The sequence below is a fragment of the Neodiprion fabricii genome, chromosome 1 (assembly GCF_021155785.1).
Source record: "Neodiprion fabricii isolate iyNeoFabr1 chromosome 1, iyNeoFabr1.1, whole genome shotgun sequence".
Classification (NCBI taxonomy): Eukaryota; Metazoa; Arthropoda; class Insecta; order Hymenoptera; family Diprionidae; genus Neodiprion; species Neodiprion fabricii.
Genome location: NC_060239.1, coordinates 5,522,789 through 5,540,213, shown reverse-complemented (window position 1 = coordinate 5,540,213; position 17,425 = coordinate 5,522,789). Strand labels below are relative to the sequence as shown.

Here is a 17,425-nt window from a genome sequence, read left to right as displayed (position 1 = left end):
AATTAGCATGGATCTACGGGCTAACGGACACGTGCTCGCGTCACCGCGGGTATAACAATCGTACAATATCGTATAATACGTACGTACGGCACGCGTGTTACGCCCACCTAATTCCACCTGTGAAACTATTTCTTATTTATACATTGGCGGTTAGTAGAACGTGGCGACCATGAAACGAGTCCGCTACCGATTTAATTTAACAGCGATATTTTCTTATTTCTCCGGGGGTGTTTATAAATGTTCAATAAATATACAATGTGTAATACAGGCAGGAATCGAAATTCTATTCACGGATGGTCACGTTGCTCGAAGTAATGGGATTCCCGCGGAAATATTATCGGGGAAATAAATGTCCCTCGGAAATCCTTTAGGCTCAGAGTGTTCGACCGGAGATAAATAAGACGTAAGCGTGATTCGATTACATCATCACATTTCCCCTAAGACTCGGGTGTTATTGATGCTGTACAAACAGGACTTGTAGGTTATTCGGGGAGCGGAATGAGAGGTCTTTCGACGAGAGTATACGACGCTCTTTGGAACGTGTAAAGAGTAGTACATCTAAAAAACGGTGGACTTCTGTGCTCCGAATCACCGACACGCTGCCGGTGGGTGTGGAAGCGAAGCCGCCCTGGTACTACCTACGTTCGGCAAAACTTTTCTGAAAGGTCGCGAACTTGTTCCTACACCTGTATACCTCTCTATACAGCCGCTCTTTATACGGCACTCTTTCGATTTACGGCCAACAATGGTCCGTTGTACGGCGAAAAATAAAAGTGATTTTACCCAAGCATTTTTATAGGAAATAAAGAGAATAAAATGTTTCATCACCCAGCAAATTATTATTTTATCAAAAATTGGAACGGACGCAACGGAATTTGCACGCGTTGGTGTGAAAATGATTCATTCGTTATACGGCTCTTCGCTTTACGACCAATTTTTCCGGGACGTATTCACACTTTAAAGCCAGGTATGGGTGTACCTGCGCAGAACCGATACACGTGCTTCGTACCAATGGCCGTCACTCAACCGCTGGATAGGAATAGTTGGACAAAGTTTGAGCGTTTGGCGTCAAGTCCGGCCGGCCTGGGTGATCGAGGCGTCGTTTACAGTATCAGAGTGTCAGAGTGTCAGAGTGTCAGAGTGTCCGAGTGTAGGTTCATCGACGGTTTTGACTCCCAATAAGCCTTGCGACAGCAACAGTTTTCGACACATTCCGTACAGTAGCTGAGCTTTTTTACTTCATTTTCAGGTATAACGTACGTACCTACATATGTTATAGACGAGTCGACGGTGATGTGTACGGTAAATGAGGTGCAGAGGGTGAATGGCGCAGATGGCGTGTGATATATTGAATCTTGAAACGGTATTTGGAATGCGAAAAAGAAGAAGACGAAGAGGAAGAAAGAAACACCGCTGCGTGAGTGTAAAAGGATGGGATATCCACCTATGCGAAATTGAATTCTGATCAGACGAACTGACGTACGGGATCCTGCAGATATAGGCGGACGGCGTCTCCTAGATTCTGCTGCGAAATTCTTAAAAGGCGATTCCCTCCCCCGTAGATTTCCCCAAGGAACCGTATTATATCGGCTCTGTCTCGGATGACGCTTAATGTACGTTACTCCTTTTCCGCAGGGCTCGGTAATTCGCGTCGGGGTGAAAATCGGGAGTAACTGCATTTTCCGCAATTACTCGGTCAGTGCCACTCGCTTTCGACGATTCAAGGTTTTTACTCATCGTCAGAATCAATTATAGCCGAGAAAGACCAGAGACTGGATTTCTCTGTACGGTCACTCCGATGCTATTATATATTACGTATAGATACTTCATTGAAAAATCTATCCTCCGTTTGATTTTCTGATCTGCCATTTCGTATTCCGACTTTATTTCTTCAGGGTGAACAACGTCACCCCGAACTTCATGCGGCAGATCGAGGTAACTCTTTCTTTTTTTTTTTCATTTTCAATCGTTGCGAAGTACGTATGTATTAAGTAATTAGCTCGCGTCGATACACGTGCATTTATGGTAACGAAATTGTTATCGCACAATCGTTCCATTTTTTCCCTCCCCAATCTACGTTATATTATTACATACGCGAAGGGGTTCGTTTTAATCCCATATTTTATTTTGAATTTAACGAACCAGAAAAGCAGGCGTCAAAGGATATTCGATATCCTCGTTGCTGCTGCTAGAGACAGATTCCCTATACGGCTTCGTTCCTCTAATTATTGACGAGAATCCCGCACAGGGATATCATCCACGTGACGTCATGGTGCAGCGTAATCACGGTCCAAAGCGATCCTCTGGAAGAACCTTCGGCTTGTACGTAATCGTAAAAAGCGTCAGCGTCGAAAGTATTCAGACATATCGACCTGCCGCGAAAGCTCGAACGGTAGATAAAAGTGATTTTTATCATTACCTTTCACGGTTTGCCTCGATGGAGAAACGATGTATCGCACGATTATATCCAAGCACGCGATAAGTTCATCAACTTTACGGAGGATTCAAGTCTCTGACCCCCACCTCAGCCCCTTTCTCTTGACAGTTGAAAATCCCCCTCAAAGTTATAACCGGAGGTTTAATTTCTGGACGAGAAACTGCGATATTGCGGGAGCAGATTGCGGACCATTAACAATGCCAGGACGTCTCGTTGGCGAAGTTTTGTCTCGCGATCTTTGACGCGGTTGATTCGTGGAAGCGATCGACGCGATTTCCCTGGCAGTAGGATTAAAAAGTGTGTAACAACGACAGGATCGGGGAAGAGAAATGTCGCGGTGCTAATTTCAAAAGAGCTTATACTTTTATACGCTCTTTCGGTTTCGGAAAGCCATCTAAAGCCAAAAGGTCGTGTAGCATTTTTCCTCACTGCCAATCGTTAGACTTATTTTCAAGTTAGATATCGAGAAAAAAATGTACACCCGTTTGGCTTTAAACATTTTTTTATTCATTTTTTCTTTTTTCAATATTTAGCTTGAAAATAAATCAACAAAACGATTGGCAATGGAGAAATTTACAAAAATCATCACGCCCTATTGGAATTGGCACCGCGATATTTCCAATGTCTCTCGCGTCTCTCCGATTCGTCGAACCTGTTTCTCACGTTCCATCCAACTTCTCCACCCTTTGCAACGGAGCGTAATTTAAGGCCAGCCGGTTTCGACGCGTGACGACCCGTGTAATTTGGATATATTTCTTGCCTCCGTCATAGCGACGAGGTACCGAATATTTGACAGTGTATATTCGTCGCCGAGCCCCGTTTTCGGGTTAATTTATCGTGAAATTGAGCAGGCTTGACGAGTGTTGTCGCGGGGAGCCGCGGCTCTGCCATTCGCAATCTGATACGTTTTGCAATTTTTTCATTCACCGTACGTCAAAACCATTCAACGTCGACCGCTCGGAGTGTTTCGGACGTTCGACTTGTCGTCCCGCCTGTAACAGGTACACCTACATCGATTTCATAATTTCCTCCGTCAATTTTACAGAAAGAACGGAGAAGAGAAATGCCGAGTGAAAAACTTCGTCTTACTTGATACAATTTGTATAGCACCGAGTCAAATCGGAGACGACACGAACCGTGCCGTCGAAAATTTACTTGAAACTTTGATACTTAACTAAAAAGTATGTTACCTCGGGCGGGTATAAAAAATTACCGCTCTCCGCAGGATATAAGATCCTGTACGTTGCTCAATGTGCGATGTCCTCGAGGCTCGAATTATTTCACGTTATATCTATTTCATAAACCCGTTGGCACGAGCGAATGTGCTGGATAATATTTTACGATGGTAAATATATACCTACGTGAATAGCTACTGAAAAGAACGACCGATAAAAGCTCGGTCCGCATATTCGAGTATATATTTAATTCAGGCATTATATACGCGTGTACGAGTTGTAAAATAATTACCCAATGCGTAAGCTGAACGGCTGTAATAACTTGTATATGTTCGTAATTTTTACCCCTTCGGTATACGCGTAACGTATTTATTTATGGGCCGAGTAAGTTATGCAAATTTAATGCTTCTCGGCTTCGAGTGTATACCGGATATACGTATACGTATATATATACACACAGGTATTTAAGTGCTCACCTACGTATATATGGTATATTCTGCAGAGACGGGAAAAAAGTTCTTGCAAATTATTCGTTACAAGATGATGGGACTAAATCAATATCCATGTAATATACCGTGTACAAGATACACGCGCACACCGTTTTTCTTTTCCATAACATATCAGTCATTTCACCCCAGTTTTATAACGTTTGCCTTATGCTTTACGCGAAGCTCCATTCGAATGACCCCAAATATTGATCTCTGGTTTCTTCTTGTGAGAACAACGAATCTCAAATCGCGCACATGGAAACGCTCTTCGCTGATGAAAGTACGAACATTATGTTTTATTGTCGGTTCTGCCCGTATCGGACTTCGTACCACGTGCCTTCTCGAACGGCTTGGCTAATCCAAAAATGGATAAAGCGTTTCAGCCGTTATAATATGATATACGATCGGCAAAACACTCGATCTAAATTACTAATTGCAATATTGTAAAAGGAGAGATTACATCGTCAAACGTAAGATCTCGTTTATCTCTCGCATTGGATCGGATCCGGATTTGCAGTATGTGACGGGGGTCGGACGCATGAGAGAAAAAACGAGACAAAGAGAGAGAGAGGGAAAGAACAAGAGAAAACGAACAGCAGGACACGAACCTAATTTGGAAAATGATCGTTTGAACGCGCTTTTGTAACGCTTTATAGAGCGATGATTGAAAGGCCGGACTAGACACCGCGAGTGACTCGAGTTCAGAAGTACACAAGAAATCTCGAGTGACACGTGTCTATCTAAGTCGTCTCGCTCTTATATGCAGGTCATTTGAATATTCAGATTTGAACAGATATGCAGATTCGGAGCGGCAAATTCAGCCGGCGGATCTAATTAAGCTACGTTCGCGGCAGACCTCGTATACAACGTTCTTCAACGTTCCTTGGCACAATCCTTCGACAGGATCTTGCGTAAACACGGCTCGAATCGTCTGTTTAACGGATCAACGCAGAAATGGATTCAAGTCCGTGTCTGGATAGACGGAAGTCTCTCACAACTTCTGTAGTTACCGTTTCCGCTACTCGATCCTCGCATTACTGGAGTCTGAAATGGACGATTGAACGGTTCGAGAGCCCTCGATCGCCTAACGATTCCCTCCCAGTTCTCGAAGATCGGTCGCGTTCACTCGAGCACGTAGTTGAGCAACGAATCATTTGACAAGAATCGCTCGCTCATCCCTTCGCGACGAACTCTGTAGATGGGTTGCAAACTGTGAATTAATTCGATTGAAACAGTGATCGATGCCACCTGTGCGCGCGGTAGAGTGACCGGAGAGTGACGTGAGAAGAGGAGAGAAGAGACTGGAAATAAATTGACGCGAATCGATTCTATCGGTGAGAAGAAAATCCCGGCGAAAGGGGAAGAACGATGGTAAAATCGTTCCGAAGCACCGTCATTCGTCCAAGTGTCACCTTTCGAGGTGTCTACCTTTTTGACGCGTCGTCAAAACGATCGATTGTCTCATCGGCGAAAGGAACGAATTATTTATGACCTCGTCGGGGGGGACGAAAGCTCCTCACCCCATCCGCACCCTAAGGAGTCCATTAGCCAGTCAATCCCATCGTCATCGGTGTGTTTATGCAATGTGTATGTGCAATTTCACGTCGTCCTCTTAGTCCCCGGGGTCGATGATGGATCAAAAATTAAAGCATCCCGCCTTGGACTACCCGAGCAATCAGGCCTCGCCGAGGATTACCGTAAACTCTCGATTTCGTGGATAATCTCGCTCGAATTTCGACCTTCGATTCTCGTCGGTCTGCGGAAAGGGTTGGAATCCCCGCAAAATTTAACACTGGAATGCTCGGCGCTCCGTATTGGTACAGGGCGAATGACAGACGACGAGGAAAATGGATACACAGGACTCTGAGTGATAAAAGTCTCGCTACGTATAAGCGAGAGAGGGAGAGAGAGAGGGGGAGGGAGAGAAATCGAGCGAGAGAAAGGCCGGGGAGAGGGAGGAGAGAATGTACGGGCGAGTATTGATCTGCATTCCGTTCGCTGGGAACCTTTGTCTAACGTTGCTTTAAGATGCTGCTGCTGCTGGTTGCTTCAAGGGCTTCGGCTAGAAGGCGTTGTTCGGCGAACCGAGCCCTCCTAATTCATGATTTCCCTCGAGATTCGGGTAAGTTTTACACGATGGAAAACGGACGAGACCCGGGATCCATGATTGTTGTTTCACGCGCTAGCGAAAAATATATCCAGCTGTGTGAATAAAATGAATTAATTAATTAACCGACCTCCGTCTCGAGGAAACGAACGAACGAATGGGAATTTTCGGAACGTACTTTATAATTCTGATGTAATTGAAAAAGAAAACTCTCTAAATCAGTAAGGCGAGTTAATTATTCGTCCCTGGAACAGAAACGAAAGCAGGGGTCGTCGAGAAAGAGGTTGAAAATCTTGCGGGAAGTGCGAAAAGTTGTTGGGGTGACTGCCGGGCAGGGAAGTCAAGAATATAGTCGTGACTTATGGCCATCCCTTCTTGTTTTCGTAAACCCCGAAAAATGGGACGGTCGATAACTGTTCTCAGGGTGAATGGAACTCGTTCCCGAGATTGCGAATCTTCCTTTGAATCTCGAGTCGTTTGTTATCAGAAATCGTCCGACCTTTTCCGAGTGCTACGATTTTATTGAACGGGCAAAAAGATGAGGAGAGAAATCCTTCTCACTATCCGTGATGTGTATTGATGAGTGTACCTACAAATACACGAAATGCCCCTTTAAGCAGCCTTCGCGATGAAGTGGACTCCGATCGGTTGTCGTCCGTCTCCGTGTCTCGTTACGGTTAACAACCGGTCACCGACTAAAAACTAACTCGGCCTTAGAACGAGAATGCAAGTCGCCGGGTGCAAGCTGATTTATTCTCCACCGCACAATATCGCCGATGTCAATTTACGCCTTGTGGTTTCTAACCAGCGTAGAAACTTGTGCAAACTCTTCGATAACCATGGATCTAAAGCTTCCTAAGCTTGTTTCAACCGGAACTTTTCACCCAATTAATCGAGCCAGTGATAATTATTGCGAATCGCCGACCGAATAGACGCGTCGTTGAATTCTACTTGCATGCATCGCGACGACCAAAGACTCTCTACCGGTTGGACTTAGAAGTAGATAGTCCTGAGTAATTACTTCTGTCGCATAGTCGCAGTCGATTAGCTATTCCGTTCAACCGCAATGCGACTAACTCAGCACGGTAGTTATTATACCTGCAGCATTACTAAATCTCGCGAATGCGGTCTGACGAAGAATTCGACAGATTTTTCCCGGTCCCTTTTCGCGGTGAGACAACACGAGGCAACAGCGCGAGAGTTCGAATTTTGGATACTCGAATGAATTTCGACAAGCGGTTGGAAGCCGAGGGTTACACGGGCTCTTTAACGAAACAATTTTCAGTTTCAATTTGTTCCGGGACCACCAAAGGGTCAAGCTTCGCTCGGAGAATTCCTACGCCGGGAATATTCATTTCAATCTACGTGCAAGTACCTCGACACCGCGTAACGTATTCAGCCTAGCTTGCAAACAAGACTCTTGAACAGCTAGAACGCAGGGGTGCCTTCTAAGGCTGCCAGCCACGCGGTACCTACGTAATCTCTCTACCATGCCACGCTCTCGCCTCACCGCTTCACTCGATTCTACACATCGCCGCTTTTCCACACACCTTGCAGGTGTGTACCCCTGATGCTCTTTTCCGCCGTCACCTTTCATGTATTTATTTATATAATAATACGCGTACATCCAACTGCAGATGTACGCGTCGTGTGGTATGAATTGACGTTGTTACACACAGTGGGAAACGTTTTAAACAGCCGCAGTATTCGACGTCGACTGATGGCTCTATCGACTTTTACAATCTCTCTGTGAGCTTGTTTGATCTCACTCGATGAAGGCTTCTTCCGCTCTTCACGGTTTTCGATTAAGATCCGAATGTATACGTCGTGCTATTGTCTTTATGTCTACATCGACATATTCCACCCTCCTGACGTTTTGACGTTCAAACTCGGAACTGTCTTCGCATTCGTCTGCACCGGCTAAAAGTTCTCCGGTGCCGTACGCATGAACATTCCCGTCTGGAAACATATATTTGGAGTATCCATTCTACGATTATATCATTCCACCTCGTTGTTCTTCGGCAGTTCAAGTATCGAATCACAAGTATTACGTAAAACTGGAATACAGTTCCAAGTCAACTATCGCAGCGACTAAATGTCAGTATAACGAATAAGGAGAAGAAACATGTCGAAGCCTTACGAATTTGTCCGGTACTAGCAACGTCGCGTGAGACGGAAAGAACGGTCTGTGCATAAATGTGTATTGGATTGAAACAAAAAGCCGACAGTCCCTGCAGGAAAACACGCAATTACCCATCTCAACGACAAGTGTTACGACTGGGTTATTACACCTGCAGTTGAGTGTCATTCGCGATTCGATCGTGAATAAGGGAGACCCTGGCTGTACGCGTACGTTCTGAAGTAGGAGTAGTTATGGTCGTTGTCTATGCGGTAATTTAGAGCAAAGGCGTGTAACGACGTTGTCTGTTATACACAAGCGCGTTTATGTAATATACAGAGAGGCGAAGTTACCTCGTAGGTTAAACCGACCGTGCAAAACCGTCGCCGTGTGTGCCAGGCTACGTTTACCTTCGTACACGGAAACCTGAGACTCGTATGCATGCGTGTATGTATGGATGTATGTATGCGTATGTATTTGTTGAGGGTATAGGCTGTTCCCACTACCGTGTCCCCCGACAACTTCTTGTGCGGAACAACCTGCAACCGACCCTCCTGTCTACCTACGCCGGTATATAACCCGAGATGAATATTTCAATTACAAACTACGGAGTCACGCACCCTGCGAACACGTGATAGCGGATAAACTTTTTGGGAAAGCAGCCGACGCCTAGAGCTGTTTGTAAAACAGTTCTAGTCGCTGCTATTAACCAAGCAAACGTCGGCAGTCACGTTTAAACGCCTCGAGTTCTTGTCCCGATTAATTATCACTCTTTGATTATTTGTCAATTTCACGCCTGGTAGGTATGGTGGTAAGAATTAGACGAGGGAACTCTTATTAGTCAAATGACTCGAGGGAATTGGATAAGACAAAAATAAAGGAAAAAGAATAACAACACATTGTGGAGAAAATTGTTTAAACAGTTTGTGCTGACGTTTGAATTCCAGGCGATAACGAGTTCTCCGTTCTTATACACTCGATGTTCGAGCCTAATTAACTGCCTCCTCTTATGGCGAGGGTATTGGAAAAGAAAGGAGATGAAAAAAGGGACGTTTTTTCTAGCAATTGAATGCGGTGATTAGTTTAACCGTCGTCGGTCCGATATTGCGTGTCTACCCGATCTTCTCTCATTCTCTGGATAGGCACGAATTATACGAAAACTCCTCCAAGTATCCAATCAACTGCGTATAACGACTAAAATCACTTCCATTTAACCTCATTTATTTCGAAGCACCGTAGCCGAAAAATCTTCCTAGTAATTATGGGCCGTGCGCGCGGTTTCCGTTATGCCAAACTAGACGTACAGCTACTGTAATTCGACAAATTGGGGTCGGGATAAGTGCATGCAGGCGTAATAAATCGACCATAAGTAGAAACTTGAAGCGGATAACCGACTCGATATTCGCCTCGCGATTCAGGTCTATAACTACTGTAATCCCCCCGCGACTTCGACTTCTTATCTATCCGCCACCACACTGTGGAGTCTTTGCGTGGTGAAGGTTTCATCATTATCAAGCTGATGGATTTCAGAAGTGGAGGGAAGGGAAGGGTAGGAAAGGCACAAGAGGGATAAAAAATGTCGCAAAAAAGTATTTCTTATGTGACGAGAATCGCGTGGAAAACCCGGCCTGTAAAAATAACTGTTTATATACCAGTGCTGGTGAAAACGATTGATGATGATCGGTGGCAGTATACCTACACAATATTGACAAAGATGTAGCGTTAAAATTGATTAAACCCGGAACTCTTTGCCCGGCTGATAATCTCGTTCACCTTACACAGCGGCGTCGAGACGCCTTGTCGTCGTCTTCGTTGTTGCACAGCCCTGGCATTTTCCTTTTGTATCGAGGATACAGCTCCCATGTAAACGCCTATGTATAATACATGGACCCGATCTTACGTACCAACACATACACCAACTGCACCAACTTGCGGCGCCGTTTACTCATGACTAGGAGAGGCTGGTTCGTATACCCAGTCGAACTTTGGTCCCGTTATGAAATTGACCAACGGAATCGTCTGAATAGAATTCCCCGAGGGAATAGGGAATAGGGTTAGGGATAGCTGGGACAGGGGTGGGGGTGGCGAAGAGGCTCGCCTGGATTTCAGGAAAATCCACTTTCGGCGCGGATGAATTCCGCGGGATCACTTTTCCACCTACATCCTCCTCACACTTCACACCCTTCGCCGTCTTCCACTACCTTCGTCTCTTTTCGCGGATTTTGTTGATTTGCCGCGGAGCTTATATCCGACGAATTTCAAAAGGCGGTGTGGGAAGACCCTTCCAACATTCTCGCTTATCCCATTATCGTTTCTCATTGTGTCGGATTCACCTGCTGTGCGAACCATCTTCGACGAATATTATACCCTAAGTCCCGTAAAAATCACGGGATACCCGTGCACTTGAAGCTTCTAAAAAGGGGGCGACAGATTTTCACCTCGCGACAACATGTTCAAGATCAAGGTTCGTACTCGATACGAGTCGACGATCAAACGTAACCGAAACCAGCGCGTGCAGGCGGATAAAAAAAATCAATAATCAAGGTCGAGTTCGTGCATAGCGGTTTTCTTATCTCGGTGGTGTTACAAACATCATTCGTCGCACTTGAGCCGCACTTTCGAGAGAAGTTCGACGATGCAACGTAAACGTAAACGGCAGATTAATGGCCTCGACGTGACATTTCTGGCTTCTTTATTACGCTCCTCAGAGGCATAGCCCTGATGTTTCGGCTTTTCATGGGATAGGATACGTGTTTGTGTCAAGGAGCGAAAGAATAAGACGGAAGGAGGGGGAAAAACTACGTTATACCACGTCGACTGAAAGTGTCTTGACTTATTTCACGCCTCGAATCATCCGTGAAGACGCGGGCGTGGATCGCGGGCGACGTGGAGCGATTATTACGATCGAAAGAAGTGACATGTCTGATCGCGAGTTGACCTCGATTTAATATGCACAGCTGTTATTAATCCAACGCTTGAAAATGGAAAATAAACTGCGCGAGTCAACTCATTGACGCGGAAAATGCGTCAACTGACGAATTTACACGAATAAAAAGTAAATCATTCAGTGCTTGTATGTATAAAGTAGGAATTGTAAATCGCACATTTCCAACGAAGCGAAGCTAACAACATCCGGTGTTACGCGATGCGAGACTGAAATTCTCGGGGATGTTGCGTCACCGCCTGGGTAAAACTCGACGGGGTGAAACTACCCTGAAAAACACGTGACGATTCTCATGCGGATGAACGGAGGGGATGTGTGTTGGCGGTAGCTGGAAGGAAATGTGGGCTTATATTAACAGCCCAGATTCCTGGAAACTTCGAGCCGTTCAGCTTACACCGAGGAACTCATGGGAAGAAACGGGGTATCCGTATCTTATAGAAATGCCACGAAACACGCAATACTTTTGCGAAATCCGCATCTCGGGGGGGGAGGTGAGACAAGAAGCGAAAAGCAACGCTCCGTTACCGGAGATGCCTACGCATTCCTTGAACTTTCGACGAGCTTGCGCGTAATTCCATCCTAGCTATCCCAGAGGCGTAAAAGTGAAAAGCTCCTGACCCTGCACACGTGCCGAATCGTACCCGCAGCTTCAAAGCTCGATATTTCTCGTTGCGTTACGATAATTCTATGATTCTCTGAAAAATTTAGAGAGAGAGTGCGTCGTCTTCTTTCGAAATTCAGATATGTAACTCTGGGCCATCGGGTATCATGGAAATCACATCAAAGGGAGTCAGTCGTTTCTTACGAAGTTCTCGCATCTTGTTTAGTTACGAAAGCTTGATGGGAAGAATTTTTCCCGTTATCGTCTGATATTTGACGTCGGCATTATCTATACTACCCATAAAGAAAAAGTTCCGGGTAAACAGTTCCGACGTAACTTACCATATATCAATTTACCCTGACGTAAGAAATTCCATCTTCTCGTGAAAGACGCCGGAGCAAACAGCAGAGGTCAAAGTGAACTTGAAAAGTTTAGGTATTGCCTTTGGAACACGGTCGTCGGAATAAAAAAAATAAGCAGGACGCGAATATATTTGATCGAAATTTTATTCATCGATGCAATAATGGTTTTCAGTGGCTTGTAGTTTAGCCACTCGATTAAACTTATTTCGCCACAGGTGCCAAGTCAAGAAAGCTTGGATAATGACGTTTTTCATGAAACGCAGCGGCATTCAACCATGCAGAGGGTGGCTGTCAAGGGGGTGGGTGACACCCGCTGCAACAGATGTTCCCGAGTGCTTTGTTTTTCGGTTAGTCTTTTTGTTTTTCCTTTTCTCTGCCCTTTCTCTTCCACCCTTTTCTATTTTCCTACAAAATCCCGTCACGTGTCCACAGCCGCGGTTCAAAGCACGTATATTATTATTATGCACGTACAATACGTATTTTCACGCGGAGCTTCTTCTCTGCTTCGTGCTTTATACTCTACGATTTGTCTCCCGCCTTTTGTCAGTAGTTCGTATACGAGCCGCTTCATTTCCATGGTTATTCTGAAGTTTGACATAAAAAAAAACAAAAAAAAAAAATCTCCTTCCAACAATTTATACTCACGATTACGTTTACATCACATTACTTTCACACGTTGCCAAGTGATTATTTGCGAAGATGATGCTTCGTTAGATCCAACCTGCATCAATGATACTTTCGTACGTGACGTTACAATAGAACCCAAAGTGGAAAGTGAAGCGAACAATAAAATTCGTAGACCAAAACAGAGTTCAAAAAAAAATATTTGCTTTCGTTTACTCCTTATGATACGGAGATAATTACCCTTCTTCTTATATTCGTTGATGATAAACCTTCGTCCGAAGATTTTCCTCGAATGCGATCCTGTTCGAAAGCCTTCCACCAAAGATGAAGCCGGCTTAGTCGAAGCAAACTTTGTCTCTAACTAACCGAAAGTAATATCAAGTTTCGCATTGCCCCCAAGTGATCTTTCTCGTCAGCTCTTTCCGTCCCCGTTTCTCCGGTCTTAACCGCAGACCGTGTTAACTCCGACAACCTTGCGCAAGCTCATGATGTTCTATCACATCCTTTTGGAAACTGAGACGATTCCTTTTCTTTGCTAAACACAAGTAAACGTCCCAACTGTACGTAAATATTAGCTACGTATACTATCATGAACTATACTCAAATAATGAACGTCGAAAAATATCGCAAGAGCGTGCAAACAACTTGTAAAACTTTCAGCGTTGCTTGTGAAAGAAGAAAAAAGAAAAAAAAAAACAGTCGCATCAGGTTGCAATTTCGCTACAAGTGTAACATACGTATGTGGGTGTATGTGTCGAGAGTGTCGATTGCCCGTGAGTTATAACGAGAATCGTGTAAGAAACGTGGCGAATTTGTTCTTCCCTCTCTTCGTCTTTTTTTCCCCATCGGTATCTCTCGTCCTCGTCGGTGAATGGAGGTGAAAATATAGTAGGATGCTCATTGATTCCCTCGGCAAATCCTGGCTAACCGTGACTCTGTCCAATTTGGCGATGTCGGTTGTCAGTCTCGGTATATACACTCGTATATAACGCTAACAAGCCGCGGATAGAAGACGCGTGTTATACCAAGTAACACAACGCTGCACGCTGACAAGATCACAATAAAGTGGCGACCGACGAGTTTCGACATTTTTATTGATCAAGACCAGCCCCCTATCTGATTTACCGCTGATCGACGACGACGCCGCTCTCTGACCGTCGATGTATTCCCGATTCGTAAGCTGCTCTATGTATGCGTGTATGCGTATACGTATGTCGGAGTCGACGCGTTCCATCGGTCTCGATCGATCGCCAGTCCTCGTGTCTTTCAGAATCAGGCTTAGCAATAGAATTATCATTTCTCTCTAATCGTTTCCCGTCTCCCCGAACGAAGACCCAAAGACTTGTCCAATGGCTTATAAAATACATGCCCGTGGAACAAGATATACAGAAGTAACGCATTTCCATAATCGCTCGATTCTTGTCGCTACCTTTCACGGCAAACATTTTACTGTACCGTCTATAAGCTGCGCGGACCTATAACCGTAAGCAATATCCGTAAAACGCGTTTAATTTCGGCCCGAACAAGAAAGAGAAACAGGTGGACTTAGGATTGTATAGAATTATTAGAATTATTGCACTAGTAGCTGATCGTCAGACTTACCGATATTTGGATGCTGTAGTTTTCTGCATATCCGGGCTTCTCGTTCAAGTTTTTGAAAATCTGAAACATACGAGACGTCTTTTTATATTACTAATATTTCCCCTGTCGAAACGACTCTTCTCGGCAGTCGAAGCGAACAATTTTGACGAACGGGAGAGGGCTGATTATTTTTCACGCTTCACAGGTAAAACGGCTAAAAATTAATTCCGCAGAGCAAATAAGTCGCGTTGTAATTCAACTTGTGCAAATTGACAATCAGGAGGGCTTTGTCGAGGTCTCGTCTTACTCCGAAGGTAGCGGCAAAAAGAAGAAGACGAAGACGAAGAAGAAGAAGGAATCGGGTTTGCAGCGGTATAACTAACGAGGTTCGATGGAAGCGCTTTTTGCCCCCGCAGTCCCGGTACTAAGCGTTCCCGTGTTTCTTCCTCGGAGAATCTTACGCTTCCACTTCAATCTCCACTTCATTTACCATCTCAATTTCCGTTTCATCCCTTTCACCTTTCCCATACACAGGATCCAACATCCGATCTCTGGCTCATCAGGAATCGATCCGTCGATCGGTTCCACCGGGACGTTAAAGCTCAACGACGCGTTTCCAACCGCCCGTGACCCGGTAATAAAAACTCTAAAACCTCTCGAAACGCCGCATTGTAATCAAACTTTCACGGCCTGTATTCCGCGGCCAATTTTCTCACGCGTTTATGAAAATTATCATCGGAACGATCTAACGATCTGCTCCTTCGTACCAGGGAGGGATAGGGTGCGAAGGACGTTTGATCCCTGCAAAGCTGTGCGCATTCTTCCGCAACATTAATTGTCAAAGTATGTGTTTTTTCTCTCTCTCTCTCTCTCTCTCTCTCTCTCTCTCTTCTTCTTCTTTTTCATCCCGTGGCTCAACGGGGAGAACCATTTGCCGGGTCAGTGCCCAGCGACAACCTGCAGGATCATCCAAGGCACCGAGAGTGGCGAACCCAGCGTTTCTCCGTCGGTTTTAGCTCCGCGAAATTTATGCCTTACCTAGATTCTCGTCTTCTTTTTTTCTCGTCTCGTTCCATTGTGTACAAATATCTTGTGTCGCAGCTCCTCCCGAGCTGTACAGTGTTCTTTGTAGCAAATTCTCTTCTCTCTCTATCTCTCCATGTCGTATCCGAGGTAAAGCATATCATTATTATCATTCCGTTTCTCTTCTTTTTACCTCTTCGTCATTTTCATACAGCTATATTGTCTGTATTTCCCGCCGTCTTTTTATACCTATGTACATAATATAACCTGCGTATACAGCAGGTGTACACGACAAATATTATACTTCTCGTGCTCGAGACGCGACAATGGCAATATGTGTGCGTATATTTTCATCGAAACATCGTTCTCCAAAGCTAAAACGCACACTCGAGAGACTTCTGCGTAGACGGCCGACTTCCAGAAACAGAAACGTGATATTTTTTATTTACTTACTCAGCGAAGTAAGGTATTCGGAGAATTCGAGAGACTTTTTCAAGAGAATTTTCCGATCGGCATACCTTATACTTTGGTAAATGTCAGATTTTACGTAATCTCGTTCATCTCATACACGTACGAACGGTACACGATGTTCCATAAAAATAAAAAGAAATTCACTCCCTCGCGTCTTTGCTCTCAATCATTCACACGATACGCATAAAGCGATCGAGACTTTCGCTAAAGCGACATATTTATACAGGGTTCCTAAATTCTTGGCACCTCGTCGTTCCTCTCGGTGAGTTATCAAGGTGGTTACTCGAAAATTTCTGCGAGTTATTCCGTGCGGGCGACCTTTACTTTCACAAATTGGTCGTTTTCCAAGATCTCTCTCTCTCTTCAAAGTTGCGGATCAACAGCGCAATCAGCGGTTCGTTTGAAAGCTTCGCTTACGCCGACTGCTGCACGGATCAATCAACGCGTATTCGACAATGGATTCACCTCCGCTATATCCTCGCAAAAAGAATAAAAATAACGTCCCGCAAGTGTGTAAGGTACAAGGTGAAACCGACCTGTCGATACCGGGTGGCCGTTGGAAGTTCGTAAATGGACTTTATTTCCGTTCTAATTGAACTGCGGATAAACGTGCGGCGTGGTTTACCAATGCAGGCAACGCTCCAGATCGTTATTCGGGCCTTTTGGAGACCGCTCCTTTATGCATGTATGCATGCGCATGCCGTACGGAGTTTGCTGGATACGTATATTCTCCGGCCTGCGTAGTTTGAATACGATAGTGGTGGTCGGGTGGTCGGGTGGTTGGGACGGCGTCGGGTCGAGAGGGCACTGGGGCAAGGCCGACGCCGACGCCGACGTCGTTTTTTGCCGCCTTCGACCACCCCTGCACCCTGCACCCTGATGCTTTGAAACACTTGTGGAGAATAATTTGTTCGAATATTAATCAATGCGATATTTATTTTCGGTCAGCGCCGATATTTTTTACTCTCATCCCTCTGCGGCCTGAATTTTGCTCCGGTTTCAGTTTATTCCATTATTTCCCCTTTTTAATCCCTTTTTCAATTTCGATAACAGGTCGAATATTCTACGGTATGAAATAAATTTACATCTTTTACAAAATCGCATGATAGATATAACGGGCTTTTTCACGTCAGATAGACGAATCAAAAATCATCACCGCCGTCTCTGTTTCAATTAGCAAATTTTTTTTTTTTAACGCTACTACCTAATCCCGTTAAAATATTCTCGTGAATTTTTGTAGGATTTTCGTTTTCCAACCGTTAGCGAGTTGTAATCGAAGACAAACATTTACCGACGAAATGAAAAGTGGTATGAGATTTTTTGTTCTTTAAAAAAAAATATATATATATACTATATAAAATTTAAAAAAATTCCATCTCCGTCACTGCGGTAACGAGAGTGGTTTACACAATATAGACTCTTACTGTATACAACTAAAAAACATTTTCAACAGGTGAATGTAATATACAAGTTACATTAGAAAACTGATCAAT

At 44.6% G+C, this 17,425-nt stretch overlaps 2 protein-coding genes across 25 annotated transcripts in view; one reads left to right on the top strand and one right to left on the bottom strand.

Moving 5' to 3' along the window:
- Nucleotides 1-17,425, bottom strand: part of LOC124179485 (calcium/calmodulin-dependent protein kinase type II alpha chain) — a 94,974-nt gene that overhangs the window by 34,367 nt on the left and 43,182 nt on the right. For all 24 annotated transcript variants that reach the window (XM_046563989.1, XM_046563898.1, XM_046563937.1 and 21 more), the window contains exon 3: nucleotides 14,460-14,519. In XM_046563989.1, the coding sequence (XP_046419945.1) occupies nucleotides 14,460-14,519 (60 nt within the window). The remainder of the gene's footprint in view (nucleotides 1-14,459; nucleotides 14,520-17,425) is intronic.
- Nucleotides 1-17,425, top strand: part of LOC124179566 — a 50,016-nt gene that overhangs the window by 16,979 nt on the left and 15,612 nt on the right. The gene's annotated exons all lie outside the window — the stretch shown is intronic.